The 26148-nt window shown below is 40.6% G+C and overlaps 2 protein-coding genes across 5 annotated transcripts; one reads left to right on the plus strand and one right to left on the minus strand.

Moving 5' to 3' along the window:
* The first annotated feature begins 217 nt into the window (after positions 1-217).
* On the plus strand, positions 218-22872 carry LOC143031464 (uncharacterized). 4 transcript variants are annotated; one of them, XM_076195310.1, is made up of 2 exons: positions 218-1417; positions 20783-22872. In XM_076195310.1, the coding sequence occupies exon 2, from the start codon at positions 20924-20926 to the stop codon at positions 21950-21952; it is 1029 nt and encodes a 342-aa protein (XP_076051425.1). In that variant the 5' UTR covers positions 218-1417; positions 20783-20923; the 3' UTR covers positions 21953-22872. The 4 variants fall into 4 exon arrangements, with proteins under 4 accessions (XP_076051425.1, XP_076051424.1, XP_076051426.1 ...); XM_076195309.1 differs by having other exon boundaries at positions 218-1402; XM_076195311.1 differs by having other exon boundaries at positions 218-1167.
* Positions 7988-9696, minus strand: LOC143030694 (uncharacterized). Its single transcript, XM_076193878.1, has 2 exons — positions 9405-9696; positions 7988-9361 (listed from the first exon to the last, which is right to left on the minus strand). Exon 2 carries the CDS (start codon positions 8967-8969, stop codon positions 8082-8084), a length of 888 nt encoding a protein of 295 aa, XP_076049993.1. The 5' UTR covers positions 8970-9361; positions 9405-9696; the 3' UTR covers positions 7988-8081.
* Positions 22873-26148: the final 3276 nt, after the last annotated feature.

Genomic DNA, 26148 nt, shown 5'->3' on the forward strand with positions numbered 1-26148 from the left:
TTCTAGTGTCTGATTTTAGAATTAATTAATCTATTAAAACTCACAATAGGAGTTCTGGGTGTTTTATTAGCCTAGGACGGTTCACTTAATAGGATAATTTCAAATTCCTCTTTCCGTAGAATAAAATTCCCCTTTTATTGCCACTTTTATTGATCTTAGCAAGTTGATCAATAAAAGTGGCATTTGCATACTTGGACGAAGACATGATAAAAAAAAATATTGGTTACATTGATAAGGCCTAGATTAGAGTATGCGGCGACATTGTGGTCCCCCAGTACCAAAAAGAATATAAAGAAAATAAAAAGAATCCAAAGAGCAGCTACAAAAATGGCACCTGCACTTGCAAACCTATCATACGAGGAGAGATTGGCTAAACTGGAGTTACCGACACTGGAGCAAAGAAGAGAGAGAGGTGACCTATTGACCATCTACAGAATCATGAAAGGCACCTAGATACTTGATAGAGAGAACTTACTTAACTGGGACAAAAGAAACACAAGAGGACATGGAAAGAAAAAAAAACATAGCTATAGAAGAGAACTGAAGAAAAACAGTTTTCCACATAGAGTTTTGGACACTTGGAACAAACTGGATAATGAAATAGTATGCGCAAAAACCATTCATGAGTTTAAAAACAAACTAGACACTGCCAGATACAATGGCGGGACAACACGAGCATGGCTCCCCTTCCCGCAAAATACAACTAGGTAAATACACGTGCCCAATCCTGTATGAAAAAGACACCAGTACCGCTATCATCTCGCCACTACTTCTTACATAGAGCAGGACTTTTGAGTAAAGCACAGGTTGTGAAACCAAAACAGATTAGGTACCCTTTGATAGAGCTTAGGATTACAAATATTTTCGTCAACTAGTGGCAAACCATGTAAAAACATTTCTAAAAGTGCCTTTGTACATTTGCAAGAATATTTGAAATAGTTTAGACATTTGTGTCACGAAAATTGTAAGCAAAAAAGGAAACCACACAGTTAAAGAAAAGATTATTGTAGGCGTTTGCCAGACAGAGCATACATGATTAGATGCTTTGGGACTAACCACCCTACAGGCAAGAAGAATACGCGGGGACATGTTCGAAGTTTACAAGATGCTCAATGGAGACGAGGATATTGACTGCAGTCAATTCCTCCAAATTGAACTGAGAGAAAGGTATGAGACCTGAGGGCACCGGTGGAAACTAAAGAAAACTACATTTAGAACAACAAAGAGAAGTAACTTTTTTGACGCCAGAGTAGTAAACAAATGGAACAGTCTACCGGAAAATGTAGTTAATAGTACAAGTATCAACATGTTCAAGAATAGATATGACCGGTACACTGTAGAAAATCAGAGAAGAGGCTATTCTCAAAAGCTTTAGCTCCCTTGCCTCTTTGTCATCACTTCGGTAAGCATCACTTCAGTAAGCATTAGATTGATGCCTGGAAGTTGCAGGCCATTATAGTTGTAGCTGTGTAGGTGTTGGTTACGTGAGAATGCTGTAGGTTAGTAATGAGATCAAATTAGGTCTTGTTCTGTTGAAAGAAAGCCAGCGTTTAAAAAAACTGTAGAGTGGGCTGTCAAATAACAATATCCCCTTAAGAACTAGGAAGTAGTTAACAGTATATGCTGATGTTTTAGAACAATTCCAAGTACTGAATAAGATTTTTGACCTAGGTGTAGAATTAGGTATATGTAAAGATGCCTGCTAGTCTATTCTAATCACCACTGATGTTACTATTGATGTGTGGTACTCACTCATATCTGGGGTTGAAAATACTCAGAATAATAAAGCTAGTTGTGATACAGGTAAGAATTGCAGACTTAACACAATGTAACCTAACCTAATTGTTGGTAACTGTAAAGATGCTCGTCGTAGTGTTTTGAAAATCATTGCTGACGTTACTATGAATTTATTGTATTTAAACATGGGCTAGCAGATGATATAGGGAAGGGTTGCAGACTGGCAAACATCTTTGTGGATACTTAAAATTATGTAGAATCATAACAATACATTATTGTAAAAGATATGAATATGTACGGAAGAGAATGGAAATGATCTTGTATTAACTTATCTCGCATTGAATGCAAGAAACAAAATTAACAAATACCATTGAAAAATCTAACCTAATTGTTGGTATCTGTAAAGATGCTCGTCTTAGTGTTTTGAAAATCGTTGCTGACATTACTATGAATTTATTGCATTTAAACATGGGCTAGCAGATGATATAGGGAGGGTTGCAGACTGGCAAACATATTTGTGAATACTTGAAATTATATAGAATCATAACAATACATTATTGTAAAAGATATATATATATGTATGGAAGAGAATGAAAATGATCTTGTTTTAACTTATCTCGTATCCAATACAAGAAACAAAATGAACAAATACCATTGAAAAATCTATTTGCCATGAGGGAGAGAGGGACTGGGTAGGTTAGATATGGTCAGAATAGGAGAATACTGTGCTTGGTTTATCATTTATTTGAACAGTGTTGTGATTTCTTTCATTAATCACTGGCTTTGCATGCTTCTCTAAATTGCAATACTTATTTCCCAATGCAGTCCCCAGATGGGGTAGGGGTTTAGTACAAACAAGTGATTTCCAATTGAAATGGAACACCCAATTTGGTCAAATCAACAGGAAAACTGTTGGGAAAAAAAAAAATTGGATCATGTCAAGAACAGTGACCCCAATGATCCTCATCTAAAGAATGGCTATCCCAACATAACCTAACCCAACCCACAGTATTCCCTAATGCAGATAATGTCAAGATTAGCGAACCCAACATATCTATATCAAAAACAGCAAACATGATTATACTAATGTAAAGAATAAGGAACCCAATAATCTTTTAAAGAATAGCGAATCCTGCTGTGATTGTGTTCTCTAATCTTAGGTATGGTCAGAATTGGAGAAAACTGTGCTTGTTTTACTGTTTGTTTGAACAATGTTGTCCTTGTTTCTCTCATTAATCACTGGCTTTGCACCTCTTTAATTCAAAATACTTGTTTCCCAATACAGTCCCCAGACATGACTGGCATGGTTCTGATGGAATCAGAACACCTGTGTTAATGAAATCAACAGGAAAACTGCTGTAAAAAAAAAAAAAAAAAATCTAGTAGTCTTTTGGGTGTTTTGTGGATATTGGGATTTACATCCTTAAGTGTAGTGTGACTGGATATTGTTTTATCACCTAATTTACCTCAAGTTCATTGCATGAAGCTCTTGTAAACCAGTAAGGTGATATTTTCTAAAGTCAGGGATAATTTACAAAATGCCACAAGACAAAGGTAATCCCTGTATAAAAACACAAACAATTGCATATTTTGCACTTTTATTTTATTTCCCAATACAGAAATAGAAAACTGTACATATAATGTTAAAATGAATTAAGCTGATGACATTAAATTGTTGATGCTCCAGGTTGATTGGATGTTGAAATTGGTACCTGCAAAGAATTTCTCATTTGACCTTGGGAGATGACTTTTTTTAAAGTTCTTCCCATCTCCGACGTTTCTATGTAGGTTGGCAGGTTGCATCCAGTGCAATTATTGGCCACATTATTGTCTTCCCTTTTTAGGGAATTAATTAGGGTGTCCATACAGAGGAGGTACTATTTCCCAACCAAAATAATACATACATGCATACATATACCAAAGGCTATTTCCCCCTTACATGGGGGGGTAGCCAAAAAGAAAAAGGCATAGAAATCACTCACCCATTTCATTTCCCATATATTCCACTCCCCTCCACCCTCCTCCCTCCCTCCTATCCTGGCACCTCCTTGATGACGGGTCATCCCTGCATCCTGTCCACTACCCTGGGTCAGAAGCAGTGTCACAAGACACAGCACATCCACAGCAAGGCCGCTTCATAAATTCGGTGACCCACCCTCTCCGTCCCCTCATGCATAAAAGGAGAAGATGGGGAGAAATCCCTTCGGGCTGCGTCAATTTTTTTCTCGTACATACTTCCTTACCCCCCCATCCCCCACCCGCTCCCCCTCATGCATCACAGCCTCATCTATACACAACCCTTCTCCATTCACCCCTATCTTCTGTCCTCTCCCGTCCTTCCTCTACAGACATTCCTCTCTTTTGTGAAACCCCTTTCACCCCATCCATCCATCTCATCCTAGGACGCCCCCTCATTTTCACTCCTTCCACCTCCGCCTTCCACACCTCTTTTACTAATCTTTCTTCATTCATTCTTTCCATGTGTCCAAACCATCCTAATACTGTTTCATCAACCCTATCTCCCAGCTCCCTTTCCACCCCTGTTCTCCTTCTCACCTCCTCATTTCTCACTCTATCTAGCCTAGTAACCCCTATCATACTTCTCAGACACCTCATCTCAAATACATTCAAGCTCCTTCTCTCTTCCTCTCTCATGTTCCATGTTTCTGCCCCATACATTGCTGTTGGCACAATCACTCCTTCATATAACCTCCTCTTAGCATCCATTCCCAGATGTCTATTTCTCATTACACTTTTTAATCCACCAAGGCATTTACTCGCTTGTCTCAATCTACATATTACCTCCTCCCCAACTCCTCCCTTTCCTGTCACATTCGCACCCAAGTATCTGAAACTATCCACTTCCTCCAGTTTCTCACCCTTAATGCTCACTTCCAGCCTACTGTCACTCTCTCCCCTTGTACATCTCATCACCTTACTTTTGCCTACATTTATCTTCAGCTTTCTTCTTTCATACACCTTCTCAAACTCTGTCACTAACTTCCTCAATCCCTCCTCTGATCCTGCTACAAGTGCAGTGTTGTCAGAAAACAACTGGCTCACCTCCCATTTTTCTCCATTTTCTTTAATCATCTCCAACCCCTGACCCACTACCCTTGCATTCACCTCTCGCACTACCCCATCCATGTAAAGATTGAACAGCCAGGGCGACATAACACACCCCTGACGAAGTCCCACCTTTACCTCAATCCATTCACTCTCTCCATTTCTAATCCTAACGCAAGCTCTACTACTCTCATAAAAACTCTTGACTGCTCTTAACAGCTTTCCTCCTATCCCATACATCTGCAATACCTCCCACAGTGCCTTCCTGTCTACCCTGTCGTAAGCCTTTTCCAGATCCATAAAAGCCCAAAAAACATCCTTACCTTTTCCTATAGCTTTCTCACATATCTGTCTTACCACAAAAATCTGATCTACACAACAACTACCTGTCCTAAAACCACACTGTTCCTCACCAATTGCTCCCTCTGTTCCTCTCCTAATCCTATCAATCAAGATTCTCCCATAAGCCTTCCCAACTACACTCAACAAGCTGATCCCTCTGTATCTACTATACTCACACTTGTCCCCCTTTCCTTTGTAAAGCGGAACAATACAGGCACTCCTCCAGTCGTCTGGCACTCTACCCTCTCCTATACAAACATTAAGGGAGCGCTGGAGGTGCTTATAGGTGAGCATGTCATAAAAGTTTTTCAATATCTCTGGTGAACTTATGTATATTTACCCTTTACAATAGAGAATTATTGCATACTAAATTGTTTTAGTAATATGGATATGTTACGTGTAATTAATGTTTCTTTTTTTATGATAGTATCTGTGATCATGGAAGTATCCGTAGGCATAGGTAATCAGCCTACTATGTAGGAAATGAAAGATTAGAGTCTTGGGAACAACTTCCATAAGACAAATTTCCTCTCAGTCTCTCTCTTTTTTTCTTTTTCTTTTTTTAATTTAAGTACTCAAAACTTTAGTGAAAATCTGCTAGGATAAATGAAACAAAAAAAAGTAAGTTACAGTTTCCTTAATTTTTTCTATGGAAATTAAAGAATGGCTATTTCTTTTCATAAATTTGAAAGAATGAATAAAATCGGACAAATAGAAACAGAGATATGTCTATCTAAATAACAAAAAAGTTAAATTTTGACTTATTTCAAATGTTTTTTATGCAATGGGGTTGCCAGAGGTCGCCAAAAATTTATCTATTTTATTTCATATATAAGAAAAGAAACGGAACTGAGCTCTAATATTTGGTTTGAGTGTTGCCACCATCATGGAGAACCTATTGAAATGTTTACCTAAAATTCGTTCATTTTCCAGAATTCGAGTTTTTGCGTCCATGGCTCCCTTAACCTCACAGCCAGTCCACCATAACTGTACCTCCTTTCTTCAGACACTCTGCATGGCATCCATCCAACCCAGGTGCCTTACCTGCTCTCATCATCTTAACAGCTGCTTTCACTTCATCCTTCCCTATTTCTCCTCCATTTTCCTGACTCATCACTCTCATTTTCTTGGCGCTTCCCACTGCAACAACCTTTCCCTCCCTATCCTCCTTCACATATAGCAACTCCCTAAAATACTCTGCCCACCTTCCTCTCACTGCCCTCTCTTCCATTATCATCCCTCCATCTGCACCTTTTACCTTTTCTTCTCTACTTGATTCACCTCCTCTTCCTCTTTTAACTTCCTTCCAAAACATCTTTTTTTTTTACTTTCAAAATTTTCTGTCATACTCTTTCCCCATTTCACATCTGCTCTCCTCTTTGCTTCCTTTATCTTACGTTTAACTTTCTCTTTACTTTGTACCTCTCATACGATTCCCTCATCCTAATTTGTAGCCAATCTATGAATGCCTGCTTCTTCTCTTCTACACCCTTCTTTGCTTCCTCATCCCACCACTCGCTACCCTTCTTTCTTTTTCCTCCCACCCTCCTTGTTCCACACACCATCTTTGCACACCTTATGACTCCCTCCTTGAACCATCCCCATTCCTCCTCCACTCCTAGTTCTACTCTATCCTTTACTCTCTCCCACTCCTCTCTCAACTTCCTCTTATACTCCTCCTCCTTTTTTTCTTCATTTAAGCAGTTCACTCCAAGTACCTCCCTACCTTCTGCCCTTTTCCTCTTTCTCCACCTATTCTCCACTCTCAATTTACCTTCCACCAGGAAATAATCTGATATTCCCCCACTCTCTCCCCTCAGAACATGTACATCCTTAACTCTTCCTACCATACTCCTGGTCACCACTATATAGTCCATTAATGCTCTATCTGCCACCCTTCCATCCACCACCCTCTCCCATGTGTACTTATGCTTGACTTTCTTCTTAAACACTGTATTTGCTATCATCAACTCTCTTTCAAGACACATCTCCATCAACTCTCCATTACAATTTTTACCTCGAGCTCCATACTTCCCAATCACTCCATCAATTGGTTCATTTACTACCCTAGCATTTAGGTCTCCCAATACAACTACATTGACATTTTCTCCCTAATCCCTCTATGCACTCATTTATATCTACCCAAAATGCCTCCCTTTCCTCTACGTTCTTCTCACTACCAGGCCCATATGCACTTACAAAAACCTACATCTCCTTTCCCAGCTTCACCTTCATCCAAATCAACCGTGATGACACCTCCTTCCACTCCACTACCCACTTACTTATCTCTTCACTTACTAGTATAGCCACCCCTTCTCTCCCTCGTCCCCTCTTCACTCCTGAGTACCTCCCAGCTACACTCCCAAACTGACAATTGCCCTTTCCTTTCATTTTAGTTTGACTCAAAGCCAGTACATCCATCTTTCTTCTCACAAACATACTGCCTATCTCTTCCCTTTTACTCTCATCTGTACCACATCCATGCACATAATAATAAAATGAAAAATAGAATAATAGTTGTTCCACTTTTCATACAGTGCGTGATGGCTTTATATTACTTTGGTCATACTCTGATTTAAGACTCCATTTCTATTTGGACAATTCAAATGGTTTAAAAAAAATCTTTATTCTTGTTATCATACTATATATCCATTTAATTTTTGTATGGTATTAATGTATACATGAAATAGAGGTGCAAAAATATACTTTTTGTGCAATTTTGATAAATGAAATAGAAGTGCAAAATATAATGGTGATTTTATCCTTGATGCATATGAATTATTTATTCTACATCTATAGAAATTGTGTTATGATAAGCAAGAAAATATAGAACTGTGGACATTGTCATGTGGCATTTTGTTGCATATCCTTTCCAACTTGTCAGTTTCTGTATCAACGGATGAAGGTCTGAAGGAATGAAATGGTAGGCCTAATACCTAGAAGATGTTGTTGTTGTTGTCGTTCCCTAGACTGTCTGTCCGAGCAGTCCCATCTCCCCAAGGAATGCCACAGCCGAAAGTGGGTTTTCCCACAAATCCTTTATAATGTATGTTGTGTTGTTTGCGTGCATGATTGTGTATAATGCAGTCTGCCATTATGTGTTGTATGGTATGGGGTGAAGTGTTACATCCTGGGCAGCTGTTCATGATGCAGTCATCCAACCTCTTCTGGTAGCTTAGAAGTGCTGGGTGGTGGCCGCACCGCAGTCTGGCTGGGTGGACTCTGTCCTTTTGTGGGAGAGAGGATTCAGAGGGGTGGATATCAGGGGGTCTGGCATGCAGCAATATGTTGTCTTTCAGTGTGTTAATGGAGCGGTGAGTGATATGATTATGAATATGTTTCCGGAGGCTGGTATTTGGTGGTTGTGGAGGAAGAGAAGAGAGTATCTGTGTGTGATAGAGGTCTTTGGGTGTTGTTTTAATGTTTCTTGGTGTGTGTGGGTGTTCTGCAGTGTAGTGTAGCAGGTGTGATGTGTTTGTGGTGGCTGCGGGAAGTGTTTGTGTGCCTCTCATGTCGAGGTGGTCCTTGACTTTGAGGACTTTTGTTTCATGGTGTAAATGGTCTGTAGGTGTTGTATTTGTGCAGCCTGTAATTGTTTTTAGGGCTTTGTTTTGTATGATTTGAAGGGTGTTGTGGTGTGTCTCACTGAGATTAGGAGCCCATGCAGGACTCGCATAATTCATCACTGAGCGTATGCATTGTTTGTATATTGTTGTATTAGTTTCTTTGTTTTGTCCAAATGTTGTTCCAGTGATTGACTTAAGTGCGTTGAGTCTAGGTGTGCATTTGTTTTTTATGTTTGTGATGTGTTGTTTGAAGGACATGGATGTATCGTATGTTACACCAAGAATTTTTGGTGTGTTTGTGTGCAGTATTAGAGTGTTGTTGATGTAGAGATGAGGTATGTATTTGTGTTCTTTTGTCCAGTTGATGAGAAGTGTTGCTGTAGATTTGGTTGGAGCTATTTTGAGTCTGTTTGTGATGAACCATGTGTTGAGTGTATGAAGGTATGGCTGGATTATTTCTGCAGCTTTGTGTTACGATGTGTGGATGTGATTGTTATGTCGTCTGCGTAGGAAGAGATTTGTATTTCTGAGGTGTCTGGTGTGGGTAAGTCATGCATGTATAGATTAAAGAGTGTGGGGGATAGAACAGAGCCCTGTGGTACTCCATTCTTAATGTTTCTGATGTGCGATGATTGGCCATTATATGACACCTAAGCATTCCTACCTGCCAGATAATTGGCCATTATATGACACATAAGCATTCCTACCTACCAGATAATTGGCCAGCCATCTTTTGGTGTTATTGTGCATGTCTGTGTTATATATTTTATTTGTTAGGTTGTGGCGGGGGATAGCATCAAAAGCTTTACTAATGTCTAATGTTATAAGAAGTGTTCTGTGGTGGGGTCTATCTGAATTGATGCCATCTAAAATTCTTTGTGTGAGGTTTATCAGAAGAGTGTTTGTGGAGTGTAGTGGCCTAAAACCGTGTTGTGAGTCAGCAAGGGGAATATGTGGTGTGACAAGTTGAAGTATTAGGCGTTCAATGACTTTAGAGGGGGTGCAGAGAAGTGTGATTGGGCAGTGCGATGTCGGGATTGTTGGGTCTTTGTTCTGTTTTGGAATGGTGATTATTTTACCATGCTTCCAGATGTCGGGTATAGTGTTGTGTGAATAGCTGTAGTTTGCAATGTTTGTGAGTGGATGTATACGTTGTGGTCCAATGTGTTTTAGGTGGATGTTACTTATGTTATCAGGGCCACAGGCAGATGAGTGCTTGAGATTATGTATTATGTGTTTTGTCTGACTGTCTATGAAGGGTGTATAGTCTGAGTGTGTGGGAAAGTTTTTCTTACGTCGAATAGTGCGTCGGTCGTCAGGGTGAGAAGTGAGATGGCTTGTCTGTGGAAAATGATTTATGAGTGTGTTTGCTTGTTGTCTGTTTGAGGGTAGATTGTCTGTTGTTGTGATTATTGCTGCGTGAGAGTGTGTAGTGTTACTGTTGGATAGTGTAATGCTGTTGAGTGTTTTTTGTGCGTGTATTTTATTGGCAATGATTTATGAGTGTGTTTGCTTGTTGTCTGTTTGAGGGTAGATTGTCTGTTGTTGTGATTATTGCTGCGTGAGAGTGTGTAGTGTTACTGTTGGATAGTGTAATGCTGTTGAGTGTTTTTTGTGCGTGTATTTTATTGGCAATGACAATGTTTAGTGTTTGTATTTGGTCTGCTATGTTTTGAGGGATAGGTGTGGGGGTATTGTGTCTAAGCGTGTCTTGTTGTCTGATGAGACCTTGGATTTCTGGTGTGAAGTTGGGGTTGTGTGATTTTCTGTTGCTTCTAGAGATGTATCTCTTGTCTGCGTTTTGTATGATTGTATTAAAAAAGTGCACAGCATTGTTTATGTTTGTGATTGGTGTACTGTTACATGTTTGAAAATGTTGTTCTGTCTCTTCAGTAAAAGCTTCCCAGTTAGCTCTCTTGTAATTGTTGTATGTGTGTCTGTGGCCAACTGGGGTGCATCTTGTTTTGGTGGTGGTGATGATGATTGGAAGGTGGTCAGAACCAAGGGTTCCGACCACTCTCCATGATGTTGTTGGGGAGCAAAAGGTGATATCAGGAGAGGAGGGAGTGTAGAGGGCTTGTTGTGGGATATGTGTATGATTATGTGTGTTGTTCATGATAGTCAATGAGTCAAACTGAGTCTGTATATCAAGCCCTCTGTCTGTGTCAGGGTTGTCGACATACCAGGCCGATGACTTGGCGTTGAAGTCACCACCCATGATCAGGTTGGGGATTGAGGCTAGTTGGCTAAGTTGAGGCCTGAAGGTGTTTGGAAGTGTGGGGGATGATTGGGGGGTAATGTACATGTTAACTATTGTTAGTGTTGATTTGTTGCCTGTGCGGATTCGAATGGATTGGATTTCTGTAGTGTTATCTGTGGTAGGGAGGAGAATTTTGGTTGTGGCCCTTGTGTCCACAAAAGAGATGGAGTGGTGGATCAGGGTGATGAGTCCACCGCCATTGCCATCGGTCCGGTCTTGTCTGATGGTGGTGTAATTATGAAATGATGGTGTTCTGTGTGAGTGTCTTAGTTTTGTTTCTTGTATAATTGCAATGTGTATGTTGTGTTGTTTAAGAAAGTGTTTGAGTTCATGTTTTTTCGTGTTAATACCGTCAATGTTGTGTTGTAATATGTTGATGTTGTGTGTTCTGTATGTGTTGTATGTTGTCGTTTAGAGTTGAGGTTGGGGTGTTAATGGGGAAGGTATAGGATCTGGGTTAGAGGGGGGAAAGGAGAGATTGGGGATAAAGGAAGGGGAGTACTGATTGGGGATAAGGGCAAAGGGAAATTGGGAGTGGGTAAGGGTGCTGGATGTGGTTGGGGAGGTGGGAGTGGGGTTACTGGAGGGCAGGTAGAACATGTCCAAGTGTTTGTGTATTGGTTTGTGTCAACAAGTGTTGTACAAGTGAGGTGGGCCCAGTTTTTGCACATATTGCACTGAACTGAGCCCTTTGTCTGTCTGCTCGAGGTAATGGGTTTAGAGCATGTTGGGCATGTGTATTTTGTGGTGGGCCCAGGATTGCTCTCTATATCTCCGGCTAAAAGTAGAAGGAGAGGGGTGATCATTTTCGTGTTGTGCAAAGTCTGATTTTTGTGGTAAGACAGATATGTGAGGAAGCTTTACCAAAAGGTTAAGATGATTTTAGGCCTTTTAGTATTTGTAACAGGGTTTTGACAGAGTAGACGGAAATGTACTGTGGGAGGTTTTACAGATATATGGGATAGGAGGAAAGCTGTTAACAGCAGTCAAGATTTTTTTTTTTTTTTTCCAAGGGTAGTACAGCCTGTATTAAAGCCATAAGGATCAATGAGATGATATCACAGTTCAAGCAACTGGGATACCACTTTCTTGATACTTGGTTTCTCTTTTCTAGGCGTCATGACCTTTATGCTTCTGATATAATCCACCGAACTCGCAGTGGCAAAGATGTTCTTACAAAGTGGAGTTCCTCAGGGTTCCATTCTTTGGCCACTTCTATTCATAGTATATATATATCAATGATGGAGACCACGCACTGAAATCTATCGTGTCCAAATTTGCTGGTGATACAAAACTGTGCGGAACAGCAAATGATCACTTAAACGAATGGTCTGAAAGGTGGCTAATGGAATTTTACACAAGTAAATGCAAGGTTATGCACATAGGTAGAAATAACAGTAAGTACGATTACAAGTTGTAAATTCGTTAACAAAAGTGGATAGTGAAAAGGATCTTGGGTTATCAGTAACGATCTCAAATCATCTAAACAGTATATTTCAGCCTCTGAGAAAGCAAACAAGATTCCAGAACTCATTGCGTGATCTTACGACTTCAACCACGATTGGAATATGCCGTTTTCTTATGGGCACTGACTTTCATTAAAGACATTGACAGATTGAAAAAAGTACAGCGGCGAAAATCAATTAAAACATATGAATCTATTTTCCCTAAAAAGCGTAGACTCAGGTGACTTGATTCTAAGATTCTGAAGGGAATTGACAAGAATAAAAAGTGACTTTTCACACTATTGGTTATTATTTCTCGATTTGATTATCGTTATTTATCTGTCCATTTATTATTATTTACTATTTACCTGATAGGTTATAATTTAACTTGACCTATTTATCTATTTATTTTTATTTGTTATTATTTTCTTATTTATCGTCATTATAGGAGGGCGTAGTGTACCGCATTGGATGTTTGGATTGTCATGCAGATTACATAGGAGGAACGCATAAGAACCTCGCCACTAGAATTGAAGAACATAAACAGGCAGTTAAACGGAAAGATGCAGCCTCAGCACTTTATAAACACATGAACGAACTACAGCACAACACTGACTGGGAAGGAGCGACAGTGGTACACATAGGCAACTCGAAGAAAAGGAGATTGTTCTTAGAAGCGTGGACGACAAAAGAAATTAGCGTAAATAGGTGCATAGACTTAATCCCAATATACTTTGGCACTAGGAACACAATGACACACTCAACATAACGTGAGAGAGTACATGGTGAACAAAGGTCACAGTGTGTATGAATGTGATTTGTTTCCTTTTTCGTGCAAGTGTGTATTTCACTTTTTCACTTGTACGAGTTACATTTTATTGTATTCTTTTGTTAACAAAGGAGAAAGCTTGGCGGGACGTTTTGTCTTCCTTTTTGTTTGTCTTTAGTCCAAAAAGTCATCTGAGAAACGCTCCCCATGTGACGTACGCAAGATTTTGACAGCAAAGCAAATAGTGTGCCTCTACGTTAAATGTTGCTTCAATTGGTCTAGTTTTTCATTGGTTTCGATCGCCGCTGCCAAATTGGTAGATACAAATTAGGTGACGTATCTGGGTAGATATAAATGAGTGCATAGAGGGATTAGGGAGAAATGTCGATGTAGTTGTATTGGGAGACCTAAATGCTAGGGTAGGAAATGAACCAATTGATGGAGTGATTGGAAAGTATGGAGTTCGAGGCAAAAATCGTAGTGGAGAGTTGATGGTGAAGATGTGTCTTGAAAGAGAGTTGATGATAGTAATCCAGTGTTTAAGAAGAAAGTCAAGCATAAATACACATGGGAGAGGGTGGTGGATGGAAGGGTGGCAGATAGAGCGTTAATGGACCGTTAATAGTGGTGACCAGGAGTATGGTAGGAAAAGTTAAGGATGTACATGTTCTAAGGGGAGAGAGTGGGGGAATATCAGATCATTTCCTGGTGGAAGGTAAATTGAGAGTGGAGAATAGGTGGAGAAAGAGAAAAAGGGCAGAAGGTAGGGAGGTACTTAGAGTGAACTGCTTAAATGAAGAAAAAAAGGAGAATGAGTATAAGAAGAAGTTGAGAGAGGAGTGGGAGAGAGTAAAGGATAGAGTAGAACTAGGAGTGGAGGAGGAATGGGGATGGTTCAAGGAGGGAGTCATAAGGTGTGCGTGTATTTTATTGGCAATGACAATGTTTAGTGTTTGTATTTGGTCTGCTATGTTTTGAGGGATAGGTGTGGGGGTATTGTGTCTAAGCGTGTCTTGTTGTCTGATGAGATCTTGGATTTCTGGTGTGAAGTTGGGGTTGTGTGATTTTCTGTTGCCTCTAGAGATGTATCTCTTGTCTGCGTTTTGTATGATTGTATTAAAAGTGTGCACAGCATTGTTTATGTTTGTGATTGGTGTACTGTTATGTGTTTCAAAATGTTGTTCTGTCTCTTCAGTAAAAGCTTCCCAGTTAGCTCTCTTGTAATTGTTGTATGTGTGTCTGTGTCCAACTGGGGTGCATCTTGTTTTGGTGGTGGTGATGATGATTGGAAGGTGGTCAGAACCAAGGGTTCCGACCACTCTCCATGATGTTGTTGGGGAGCAAAAGGTGATATCAGGAGAGGAGGGAGTGTAGAGGGCTTGTTGTGGGATATGTGTATGATTATGTGTGTTGTTCATGATAGTCAATGAGTCAAACTGAGTCTGTATATCAAGCCCTCTGTCTGTGTCAGGGTTGTCGACATACCAGGCCGATGACTTGGCGTTGAAGTCACCACCCATGATCAGGTTGGGGATTGAGGCTAGTTGGCTAAGTTGATTGGGGGGGAATGTACATGTTAACTATTGTCAGTGTTGATTTGTTGCCTGTGCGGATTCGAATGGATTGGATTTCTGTAGTGTTATCTGTGGTAGGGAGGAGAATTTTGGTTGTGGCCCTTGTGTCCACAAAAGAGATGGAGTGGTGGATCAGGGTGATGAGTCCACCGCCATTGCCATCGGTCCGGGCTTGTCTGATGGTGGTGTAATTATGAAATGATGGTGTTCTGTGTGAGTGTCTTAGTTTTGTTTCTTGTGTAATTGCAATGTGTATGTTGTGTTGTTTAAGAAAGTGTTTGAGTTCATGTTTTTTCGTGTTAATACCGTCAATGTTGTGTTGTAATATGTTGATGTTGTGTGTTCTGTATGTGTTGTATGTTGTCATTTAGAGTTGAGGTTGGGGTGTTAATGGGGAAGGTATAGGATCTGGGTTGGAGGGGGGAAAGGAGAGATTGGGGATAAAGGAAGGGGAGTACTGATTGGGGATAAGGGCAAAGGGAAATTGGGAATGGGTAAGGGTGCTGGCTGTGGTTGGGGAGGTGGGAATGGGGTTACTGGAGGGCAGGTAGAACATGTCCAAGTGTTTGTGTATTGGTTTGTGTCAACAAGTGTTGTACAAGTGAGGTGGGCCCAGTTTTTGCACATATTGCACTGAACTGAGCCCTTTGTCTGTCTGCTCGAGGTAATGGGTTTAGAGCATGTTGGGCATGTGTATTTTGTGGTGGGCCCAGGATTGCTCTCTACATCTCCGGCTAGAAGTAGAAGGAGAGGGGTGATCGTTTTCGTGTTGTGCAAAGTCTGATTTTTGTGGTAAGACAGATATGTGAGGAAGCTTTAGCAAAAGGTTAAGATGATTTTAGGCCTTTTAGTATTTGTAACAGGGTTTTAGACGGAGTAGACGGAAATGTACTGTGGGAGGTTTTACAGATATATGGGATAGGAGGAAAGCTGTTAACAGCAGTCAAGATTTTTTTTTTTTTTTTCAAGGGTAGTACAGCCTGTATTAAAGCCATAAGGATCAATGAGATGATATCACAGTTCAAGCAACTGGGATACCACTTGATACTTGGTTTCTCTTTTCTAGGCGTCATGACCTTTATGCTTCTGATATAATCCACCGAACTCGCAGAGGCAAAGATGTTCTTACAAAGTGGAGTTCCTCAGGGTTCCATTCTTTGGCCACTTCTATTCATAGTATATATATATCAATGATGGAGACCACGCACTGAAATCTATCGTGTCCAAATTTGCTGGTGATACAAAACTGTGCGGAATGGCAAATGATCACTTAAACGAATGGTCTGAAAAGTGGCTAATGGAATTTTACACAAGTAAATGCAAGGTTATGCACATAGGTAAAAATAACAGTAAGTACGATTACAAGTTGTAAATTCGTTAACAAAAGTGGATAGTGAAAAGGATCTTGGGTTATCAGTAATGATCTCAAATCGTTAAAAGAGGAAGAGGATGCAAATCAAGTAGAGAAGAAAAGGTAAAAGGTGCAGATTTAGAGATGATAATGGAAGAGAGGGTAGTGAGAGGAAGGTGGGCAGAGTATTTTAGGGAGTTGCTATATGTGAAGGAGGATAGGGAGGGAAAGGTTGTTGCAGTGGGAAGCGCCAAGAAAATGAGAGTGATGAGTCAGGAAAATGGAGGAGAAATAGGGAAGGATGAAGTGAAAGCAGCTGTTAAGATGATGAGAGCAGGTAAGGCACCTGGGTTGGATGGATGCCATGCAGAATGTCTAAGGAAAGAAGGTACATTTATGGTGGACTGACTGGTGAGGTTATTTAATGTTTGTTTAAGAGATGGTAGAGTGCCAGAAGACTGAAGGAGTGCCTATATAGTTCCGCTTTACAAAGGAAAGGGGGACAAGTGTGAGTTTAGTAGTTACAGAGGGATCAGCTTGTTGAGTGTAGTTGGGAAGGCTTATGGGAGGGTCTTGATTGAGAGGATTAGGAGAGGAACAGAGGGAGTAATTGGTGAGGAAGAGTGTGGTTTTAGGACAGGTAGGGGTCGTAAAGATCATTTTTTTGTGGTAAGACAGATATGTGAGAAAGCTATAGGAAAAGGTAAGGATGGTTTTGGGGCTTTTATGGATCTGGACAGGGTAGACAGGAAAGTACTGTGGGAGGTACTGCAGATATATGGGATAGGAGGAAAGCTGTTAAGAGCAGTCAAGAGTTTTTATGAGAGTAGTAGAGCTTGCGTTAGGATTAGAAATGGAGAGAGTGAATGGTTTGAGGTAAAGGTGGGACTCCGTCAGGGGTGTGTTATGTCTCCCTGGCTGTTCAATCTTTACATGGATGGGGTGGTGCGAGAGGTGAATGCAAGAGTAGTGGGTCAGGGGTTGGAGATGATTAAAGAAAATGGAGAAAAGTGGGAGGTGAGCCAGTTGTTGTTTGCTGACGACACTGCACTTGTAGCAGGATCAGAGGAAGTTAGTGACAGAGTTTGAGGTGTATGAAAAACAAAGCTGAAGATAAATGTAGGCAAAAGTAAGGTGATGAGATGTACAAGGGGAGAGAGTGACAGTAGGCTGGAAGTGAGCATTAAGGGTGAGAAACTGGAGGAAGTGTATAGTTTCAGATACTTGGGTGCGAATGTGACAGGAAAGGGAGGAGTGGGGGTGGAGGTAGAATGTAGACTGAGAGAAGCGAGTAAAGGCCGTGGTGGATTAAAAAGTGTGATGAAAAATAGACATCTGGGAATGGATGCTAAGAGGAGGTTATATGAAGGAGTGGTTGTGCCAACAGCAATGTACGGGGCAAAAAGATTAGTGAAATAAGTGTGGAAGGAGTGAATACGAGGGGACGTCCTAGGATGAGATGGATGGATGGGGTGAAAGGGGCTTTACAAAAGAGAGGAAGGACGGGAGAGGGCAGAAGATAGAGGTGAATGGAGAAAGGTTGTGTATAGATGAGGCTGTGATGCATGAGGGGGAGTGGGTGGGGGATGGGGGTGAGGAAGTATGTTTGAGAAAAAATTGACGCAGCCTGAAGGGATTTCTCCCCGTCTTCTCCTTGGGTCTACGACAGAATGTCGAATGGTCAAAATGTCGACACGACAGATTGTCGAATGCAACATAATGTCGAAATATGCATTTCACTGATTATTCAGTCATGTGTGCTTTTTATATTAGTGGCACTTGACTAATCATGACTAAAAGAGGTTGTTTGAAGATGGATATTGTTTTAAAGAAAATCTAACTCGGCAATAAAGACGATATTTCCCAAATCACTCGACCCATCATGGCTGCCCGGCATGATTTCCTTCTTTAACATAACAATGAAGATAACACAACTTAAACAACAGTCACTTATACCAGTTCAATTACAATTAAATTAAAGGAGTATTAGTGAAACCACAGTGAATTGCAATTGCCTTATTACAGTTGATAATGGAATCACACAAAACAAAGTTTAACGTTTATTTCTATGTACAATGTACTATCGAAGACACATCAATGATTGAAGGAAGACACATCAATGATTGAATAATTGCCTTATTATAGTTGGTGATGAAATCACACAAAACAAAGTTTTATGTTTATTTGATCATTTATTTTATATGTAAACTTCTATTCACATTCACTTATACATAGATTTGAATATACAAGTATTGGTACAAATGGATGTACATTATATCAGAAAAAATCAATAAGTAATGAAAAAGAATTGGACCTTCAACATATTCCTGAAAGCATCGGTCTTCATACTGAGAAACAATGCGCGATATCCGTTTATTCGTCGAACTAACTGACCTCCGTGGTTTAGATGGCTCATGTCCAGCGATGAGTTGTGAGAGGACAGTTTCTGTATGGGCTTGTTCATCTTGTAGACGAAGTATAAACTCGTAGATACTTGGGAGAACCTTGCCAACGACTCCTTGAAAGTTTCGATGCCATCCATCCTTCAAGGTGGTTTGTCGTTCTCGGTTCTTCCTGGACGACACGGTGGAAAATGGCTTTGTCCATGATCCACGACGCAGAGAAATGGCGAGGCTGGGTGTACTGGTGTTCGTTGAATGGTATTGATAGTATCCAATGTATCTTTCTCTGATGTAATTTACGAAAGGGTCACATTCAGGAGGCACATCTGAAATAAGTTCATGAAAGGCTGTTGCGATGTCGGAAGGGGGAACAAAAGCCAAAGCAGTGAGCTATTTAAGTCTCTGTGCAAAACTGCTGTCGTTCACGTATATTTCACGCAAGCCTAAATAAACAACCTTTCTCCCGTGCGCTTGAGCAAAGTGAAAGAAACAAGCTTCGGCCTTCTGCACAGACAAGATATCCTTTGTAGCTTCCATCGTAGCACGTTCAGTCACCTCTGTAAAAATTGACCCTGAGATCGAGACCGCGTTGTGATGCACCTTGGATGGCTGGCTAAGAAGATACGACAATAAGCGTCTTTGGTTTTCTTGGATGTCAACACGAAAAGGAGAGGCAGCATTTGCCCCATCACTGGTGCATGTAGAGTTGATAAAACAATCCCGGAGAGACGTCAAAAGTGCTATCGCCGTACCATACCGAAGAGTTTGATCAATTTCTCAGGATGTTGTTTGAACAAAACACTATGATACGCTCATTGTTGCCAAAACTGATATCAGCCATAATCCAAGGGATCAGGTAGGGTAAGGTCTGTGGCACTACGAGGTAAGCCCGGCTGGCTTTTACTACGCTGCCTCTGAATCAGCCTCATGATGCTCGACTCCTCCGGAAGATATCCACGAACAACTTCTGGAAGATGGCAGCTGGAGAGTTCTTGGCATATCATTCGCGACGTCCTTTCCAAAGTTTCTTTGGCGATGCGCCTAATCCTGGACATCGATTGCTGGACCTTAACCCTTGCAGGATTTAGTCCATGTATATTGTGAGCTTTTGTGGTTACTATCATATCATCAAGAGTTACAGCTTTTCCTGAACAGGCATGGTCCTCGCAGCGCCAGTATACTTTTTCCATAACACATTTGTTTTTGGTGTAAAGATACGAAGGTTTTTTTCTCCTTTTTAGCAACGAAGAATTCTGCCATGTTTTCTTTGTGTTGTATTCGAATGAATGTAGTTCAGGAATTGATTTTGAAATTAGAATATTGACTTTATGTACAGTCAAGAAAGTTGATTAGGGATAGCACCAAGTTTTTGGTGGATATTTCAGTATTCCTGTTGAGCGTGAACACAGGCTTGCATTTTTCGGTGATTTTATGTACACAATCACGTCGATATCTGAAATTTCGACATTTTGTCGTAGTCGACATTCTGTCGTTTCGGCATTCTGTCGTTTCGACGTTCTGTCTTTCGACATTGTGTCGTGCACCGCTTCTCCTTTCCTGCATGAGGGGACGGAGAGGGAGGGTCGCCGAATTTACGAAGCGGCCTTGCTGTGGACGTGCTGTGTCTTGCGACACTGCTTGTGACCCAGGGCAGTGGACAGGATGCAGGGATGACCCGTCATCCAGGAGGTGCCAGGATAGGAGGGAGGGAGGAGGGTGGAGGGGAGTGGAATATATGGAAAATTAAATGGGTGAGAGTTATTTCTATGCCTTTTTCTTTTTGGCTACCCCCCGTGTAGGGGGGTGGGGAAAGCCTTTGGTATATGTATTCATGTATGTATATGTATCAAACGTGTTCAGTGTTTACATTCTCTCATGCCAGACATGCAATTACTATAGACATAAACCGTTACTCGATAAGATAATCTTAAAAGTTTCTTTTAGTACTGGTTGATTGGGGGGGGCAGGGTTGAGTCTAACCTGCCCCCCCCCCTTCGTGTGGGTGAAAGTCCCACTACGAAGTGCATCGTAGGTAATTAATAGTTACTCCTTTGAGTAGGAGAGAAGTATGGCATTTCAACCCACAACTAGGGTAACAAAGCAAATACCGCTATAATGACCAGTTAACCATTTTGATCATCGGTTTTACTATGTGTTTTTAGGCAAATTATTCTTATAATAGAGGATGACATGTATGAAATGGTTTGTGTACAAAACACCAACAATCCTACTATTACATATCTCAAAAAGTTAATCTACTTTTTTTTCAGAAAGGTAACTATTTACAAAGAAAACCCGATGTGGCACCTATAGCTTCACAAGTCATCTTAAATATCAAGTGATGACCCACACAGAAGAGAATCCTTTCTAGTGTGACCTATATTGTGCAAAAGGATTGTCACATCTATCACATGATGACCCACATGGTAGAGAAGTTTTTCCAGTGTGATTCTGCTTTCCCTCAAAAGCGTAATCTCAAACATCATACGATGACCCACACAGGAGAGAAGCCATTCCAGTGTGTCATGTGTGATTCCGCTTTCTCACGAGAGGGTGATCTCAAACGTCACATGATGACCCACACAGGAGAGAAGCCATTCCAGTGTGACACGTGTGATTCCGCTTTCACGCAAAAGGGTCACCTCAAAAGTCACATGATGACTCACACAGGAGAGAAGCCATTCCAGTGTGACATGTGTGATTCCGCTTTCTCGCAAAAGGGTCACCTCAAACGTCACATGATGACCCACACAGGAGAGAACCCTTTCCAGTGTGACATGTGTGATTCTGCTTTTTCACGAAAGGGTCACCTCAAAAGTCACATGATGACCCATACAGGAGAGAGGCCATTCCAGTGTGGCATATGTGATTCTGCTTTCTCACGAAAGAGTCACCTCAAAGGTCACATGATGACCCATACAGGAGAGAGGCCATTCCAGTGTGACACGTGTGATTCCGCTTTCTCGCATAAGGATCAACTCAAACGTCACATGATGACCCACACAGGAGAGAAGCCATTCCAGTGTGACTTGTGTGATTCCGCTTTCTTGCAGAAGATTCACCTCAAACGTCACATGATGACCCACACAGGAGAGAAGCCATTCCAGTGTGACATGTGTGATTCTGCTTTCTCACGAAATGATCTCAAACGTCACATGATGAGCCACACAGGAGAGAAACCTTTCCAGTGCGACCTGTGTGATTCCTCTTTCTCACAAAAGTGTAGTCTCAAAAGTCACATGATGACCCACACAGGAGAGAAGCCATTCCAGTGTGACATGTGTGATTCCGCTTTCTCACGAAAGGGTAATCTCGAAAGTCACATGATGACCCACCCAGGAGAGAAGCCATTCCAGTGTGATACGTGTGATTCAGTTTTCTCACAAAAGGGTGATCTCAAACGTCACATGATGAGCCACACAGGAGAGATTCCATTGTAGTGTGACATGTGTGATTCCGCTTTCTTACAAAAGGGTGTTCTCAAACATCACATGACTACCCACGCTGAAGAGAAGACATTCCAATGTGGCCTGTGCAATAAAGCTTTTTTTCACGTAAGGATCTTCTCAAACGTCACGTCACATGATTACCCATACAGGAGAGAACCCATTGCAGTGTGACCAGTGCAATAGATATTTTTCACGAAAAACTGTTCTCTGTGAGCGCTATTTGCAATAGCTTCACAGACTTGTACATCGGTTATCGTGCTTTCGCGGCTAGTGATCAATAGATCGAGTAAGTTTCCATGTCTTGTGGGCTCTTTTACATGTTGAATTAAGTATTTGTCACCGAGAAAATCCATCAAGCGACTACCTATATGGCCGTGTAGGGTCATCCAATCAATGCTAATACAACTGATATCACCCATTATGAATAAAGTCCCGGTTGCAGAAACTAGACAGTTCTTGAAACAACAGTTTGTCGTCTGCTGATGATAATGACTTTGGCCTATATATTGCACCTACATTTCATTTTTGTCCATTTGTTTGGACCCTCAAACTATCATATGCATCCTGTTTCACTTTAGAACAGAAGCATGGACATTGCTCCTAACGTACAACAGAACACCCCCACCTTTCTTGTGACTTATATCTTGATGAAAGTGTTGCAATCCCACAATTTTAAATTCAGCTTCAAACTCTCCACCATGTCTCGGTTATTCCTATTATATCGAGATTTGCGCTTTTGACATATACGCCTGTATTTCTTGTATGTACTATATAAAATAAAAAATGTGATGGTTTGTACGGAGCTGCCTAGTGTAGGCCTTATGGTCTCTTGCAGTCTCCTTTATTCTTATGTTCTTATGTTGTATGTGTGATATAAAAAGAGTTATATTAAAACATTTTAAAAATGTGAACTGTTGTGGTATTTTTCCATTAACCTCTTCGGTACGAGTCAAATGATCGCGGGAAGCATCAGCTGCCTGATGCACGATGATGCATCGCCATACTCGCGTTATACAGCAGTATTACTCGTTGCCAGAGAAGTGACATCGAACCTCAAGGGTTTCTAACAAAAGATTAGGAAGGCGGAGCATGCCGGCATGAGACCTTTTGGTCCATAACTAGGTCGGATGAAAAAAAAAATGTATGGTAATGATAAATACATATATCAAAGGCTTTTACCCCCTACACGGGGGGTAGCCAAAAAGAAAATGGCACAGAAACTACTCCCACCCATTCCATTTCCCAAATATTCCACTCCCCTCCTCCCTCCCTCTTGTCTTGGTACCTTCTGGATGACGGGTCATCCCTGCATCCCGTCCACCGCCTTGGGTCAGAAGCAGTGTCGCAAGACACAGCACATCCACAGCAAGGCCGCTTCATAAATTCGGCAACTCTCCCTCTCCGTCCCCTCATGCAGAAAAGGAGAAGACGGGGAGAAATCCCTTTGAGCTGTGTCAATTATTCTCTCATAATTCCTCATCCCCCACCCACTCCCCCTCATGCATTACGGCATCATCTATACACAACCCCTCTCCATTCACCCCAATCTTCTGTTCTCTCCCGTCCTTCCTCCACAGACATTCCTCTCTTTTGTAATGCCCCTTTCACTCCATCCATCCATCTCATCCTAGGACCTCCCCCCCATATTCACTCCTTCCACCTCCTCAATCCCTCCTCTGATCCCGCTACAACCGCAGTGTCGTCAGCAAACTACAACTGGCTCACCTCCCACTTTTCTCCATTTTCTTTAACCATCTCCAACCCCTGACCCACTACCCTTGCATTCACCTCTCGCACCACCCCATCCATGTAAAGATTGAACAGCCAGGGTGACATAACACATCCCTGACGAAGTCCCACCTTTACCTCAATCCATTCACTCTCTCCATTTCTAATCCTAACGCAAGCTCTACTACTCTCATAAAAACTCTTGACTGCTCTTAACAGCTTTCCTCCTATCCCATATATCTACAATACCTCCCACAGTGCCTTCCTGTCTACCCTGTCGTGAGCCTTTTCCAGATCCATAAAAGCCCAAAAAACATCCTTACCTTTTCCTATAGCTTTCTCACATATCTGTCTTACCACAAAAATCTGATCTACAAATCCCCTACCTGTCCTAAAACCACACTGTTCCTCACCAATTAATCCCTCTGTTCCTCTCCTAATCCTCTCAATCAAGATTCCCCCATAAGCCTTCCCAACTACACTCAACAAGCTGATCCCTGTGTAACTACTACACTCACACTTGTCCCCCTTTCTTTTGTAAAGCGGAACAATACAGGCACTCCTCCAGTCGTCTGACACTCTACCCTCTCCTATACAAACATTAAGGGAGCGCTCGAGGTGCTTATAGGTGAGCATGTCATAAAAGTTGTTCAATTTCTCTGGTGAACTTATGTATATTTACCCTTTACAATAGAGAATTATTGCATACTAAATTGTTTTAGTAATATGGATATGTTACGTGTAATTATTATTATTATTATTATTTATGATAGTATCTGTGATCATGGAAGTATCCATAGGCATAGGTAATCAGCCTACTATGTAGGGAATGCAAGATTAGAGTCTTGGGAACAACTTCCATAAAGCACATTTCCTCTCACTCTCTCTCTCTCTCTCTCTTTCTTAATTTAAGTACTCAAAACTTTAGTGAAAATCTGCTAGGATAAATGAAAAAAAAAAAAGTAAGTTACAGTTTCTATTATTTTTTCTATGGAAATTAAAGAATGACTATTTCTCTTCATAAATTTGAAAGATTGAATAAAATCGGACAAATAGAAACAGAGATATATCTATCTAAACAACAAAAAAGTTAACTTTACAGGAGAGCCATTTAAAGTTTAAAGGGAATGCACTAACATTGAATTACAGTTTCCTTTATTTCTTTTCTTACCAAATTAAAGAATAACTATTTCTCTTCACAAATTCGAAAGAATGAATAAAATGGGACAAAAAGAAACAGAAATAGGCTACCTAAATAACAAAAACATACTTGTTAGGATAGGCATTTAGAGGCAACTCTAGCTTGCCAGATGTCGCCAATAATTTATCTATTTCATTTTACATATAAGAAAAGAAACTGAATTGAGCTGTAATATTTTGTCAATGTGTTACCACCATCATAGAGAATCTTTTGAAATGCTTACCTGTTGGTAGAATGAAATAAGATGATACGATCGCGTGCGTGAATTGAAGTCTTCTTGCTAAAGTGATGAAGCTATTTGTCGAAGATCACTGTTTGCGATCGTACGGTTGGTCAAATTGCCAGATACCTCCATACAAATTGCCAGATATCTCCATAGATATTAATTGCAGTAAACAAAACAAAACTGGCTATTGAAATTTTGACTTTATTTCAATATACAGAATGTTTTTTCATGCAATGGGGTTGCCAGAGGTCGGCAAAAATTTATCTATTTTATTTTATATATATAAGAAAAGAAACGGAATTGAGCTGTAATATTTGGTCGAAGTGTTACCACCATCATAGAGAAACTTTTGAAGTGTTTACCTAAAATTCGTCAATTTTCCAGAATTTTTCGATTTTTTGTGCCCAGCGCTCCCTAAACTCGGCATCATGTGAAAGAAGATTGTCGTGCCTAAAGCAACTGAAAACCTGCTTGTGTAACAGTAGCGGTGACAAACGTACCAGTAATCTTGGAGTATTAAACATCAATTCCCAAAGAGCAAAGATGTTAGACAGATGTTAGATTATCGATGCATTTGCTGCCAACCATAGGAATAGGCGTATCATTTTAAAGTAGGTGGAACGATGTATTTCCTGAGATATATCATTGTGAGCTTCTCTTCTTTTTTTTTAACTTTATCTGTTTATGGTTGAAATCCATGAAATGTCAAAACATCAAGGATTTACTGGCTTTTTCATATGAAGGACACTGAATGAAGAAAACATGTATTTCTATCTGTTTTTAGAACTGTTCTTAAGGAACAACTTGCAATTAAGTTTAGCAAGATGGTTACATTTCTGTTGTCGAAATATGTAAATAGTTTCTAGGGAGGTGTTTATGTTTCAAAAGTTTTTGTTCAGCTATATATGAATTTCATTTTCATTCATATAAATGTTTTACAAAATGTAAAACCTTTTCGTTATTGTATTTATTTCAATTTTTGTTTATTCGACAATTGAAGAAATATGGCCTACTTCAAGTAATGTTTCATGA

Source organism: Oratosquilla oratoria, chromosome 12 (assembly GCF_046742065.1).
Source record: "Oratosquilla oratoria isolate Oo_2021 chromosome 12, ASM4674206v1, whole genome shotgun sequence".
NCBI classification, from domain to species: Eukaryota; Metazoa; Arthropoda; class Malacostraca; order Stomatopoda; family Squillidae; genus Oratosquilla; species Oratosquilla oratoria.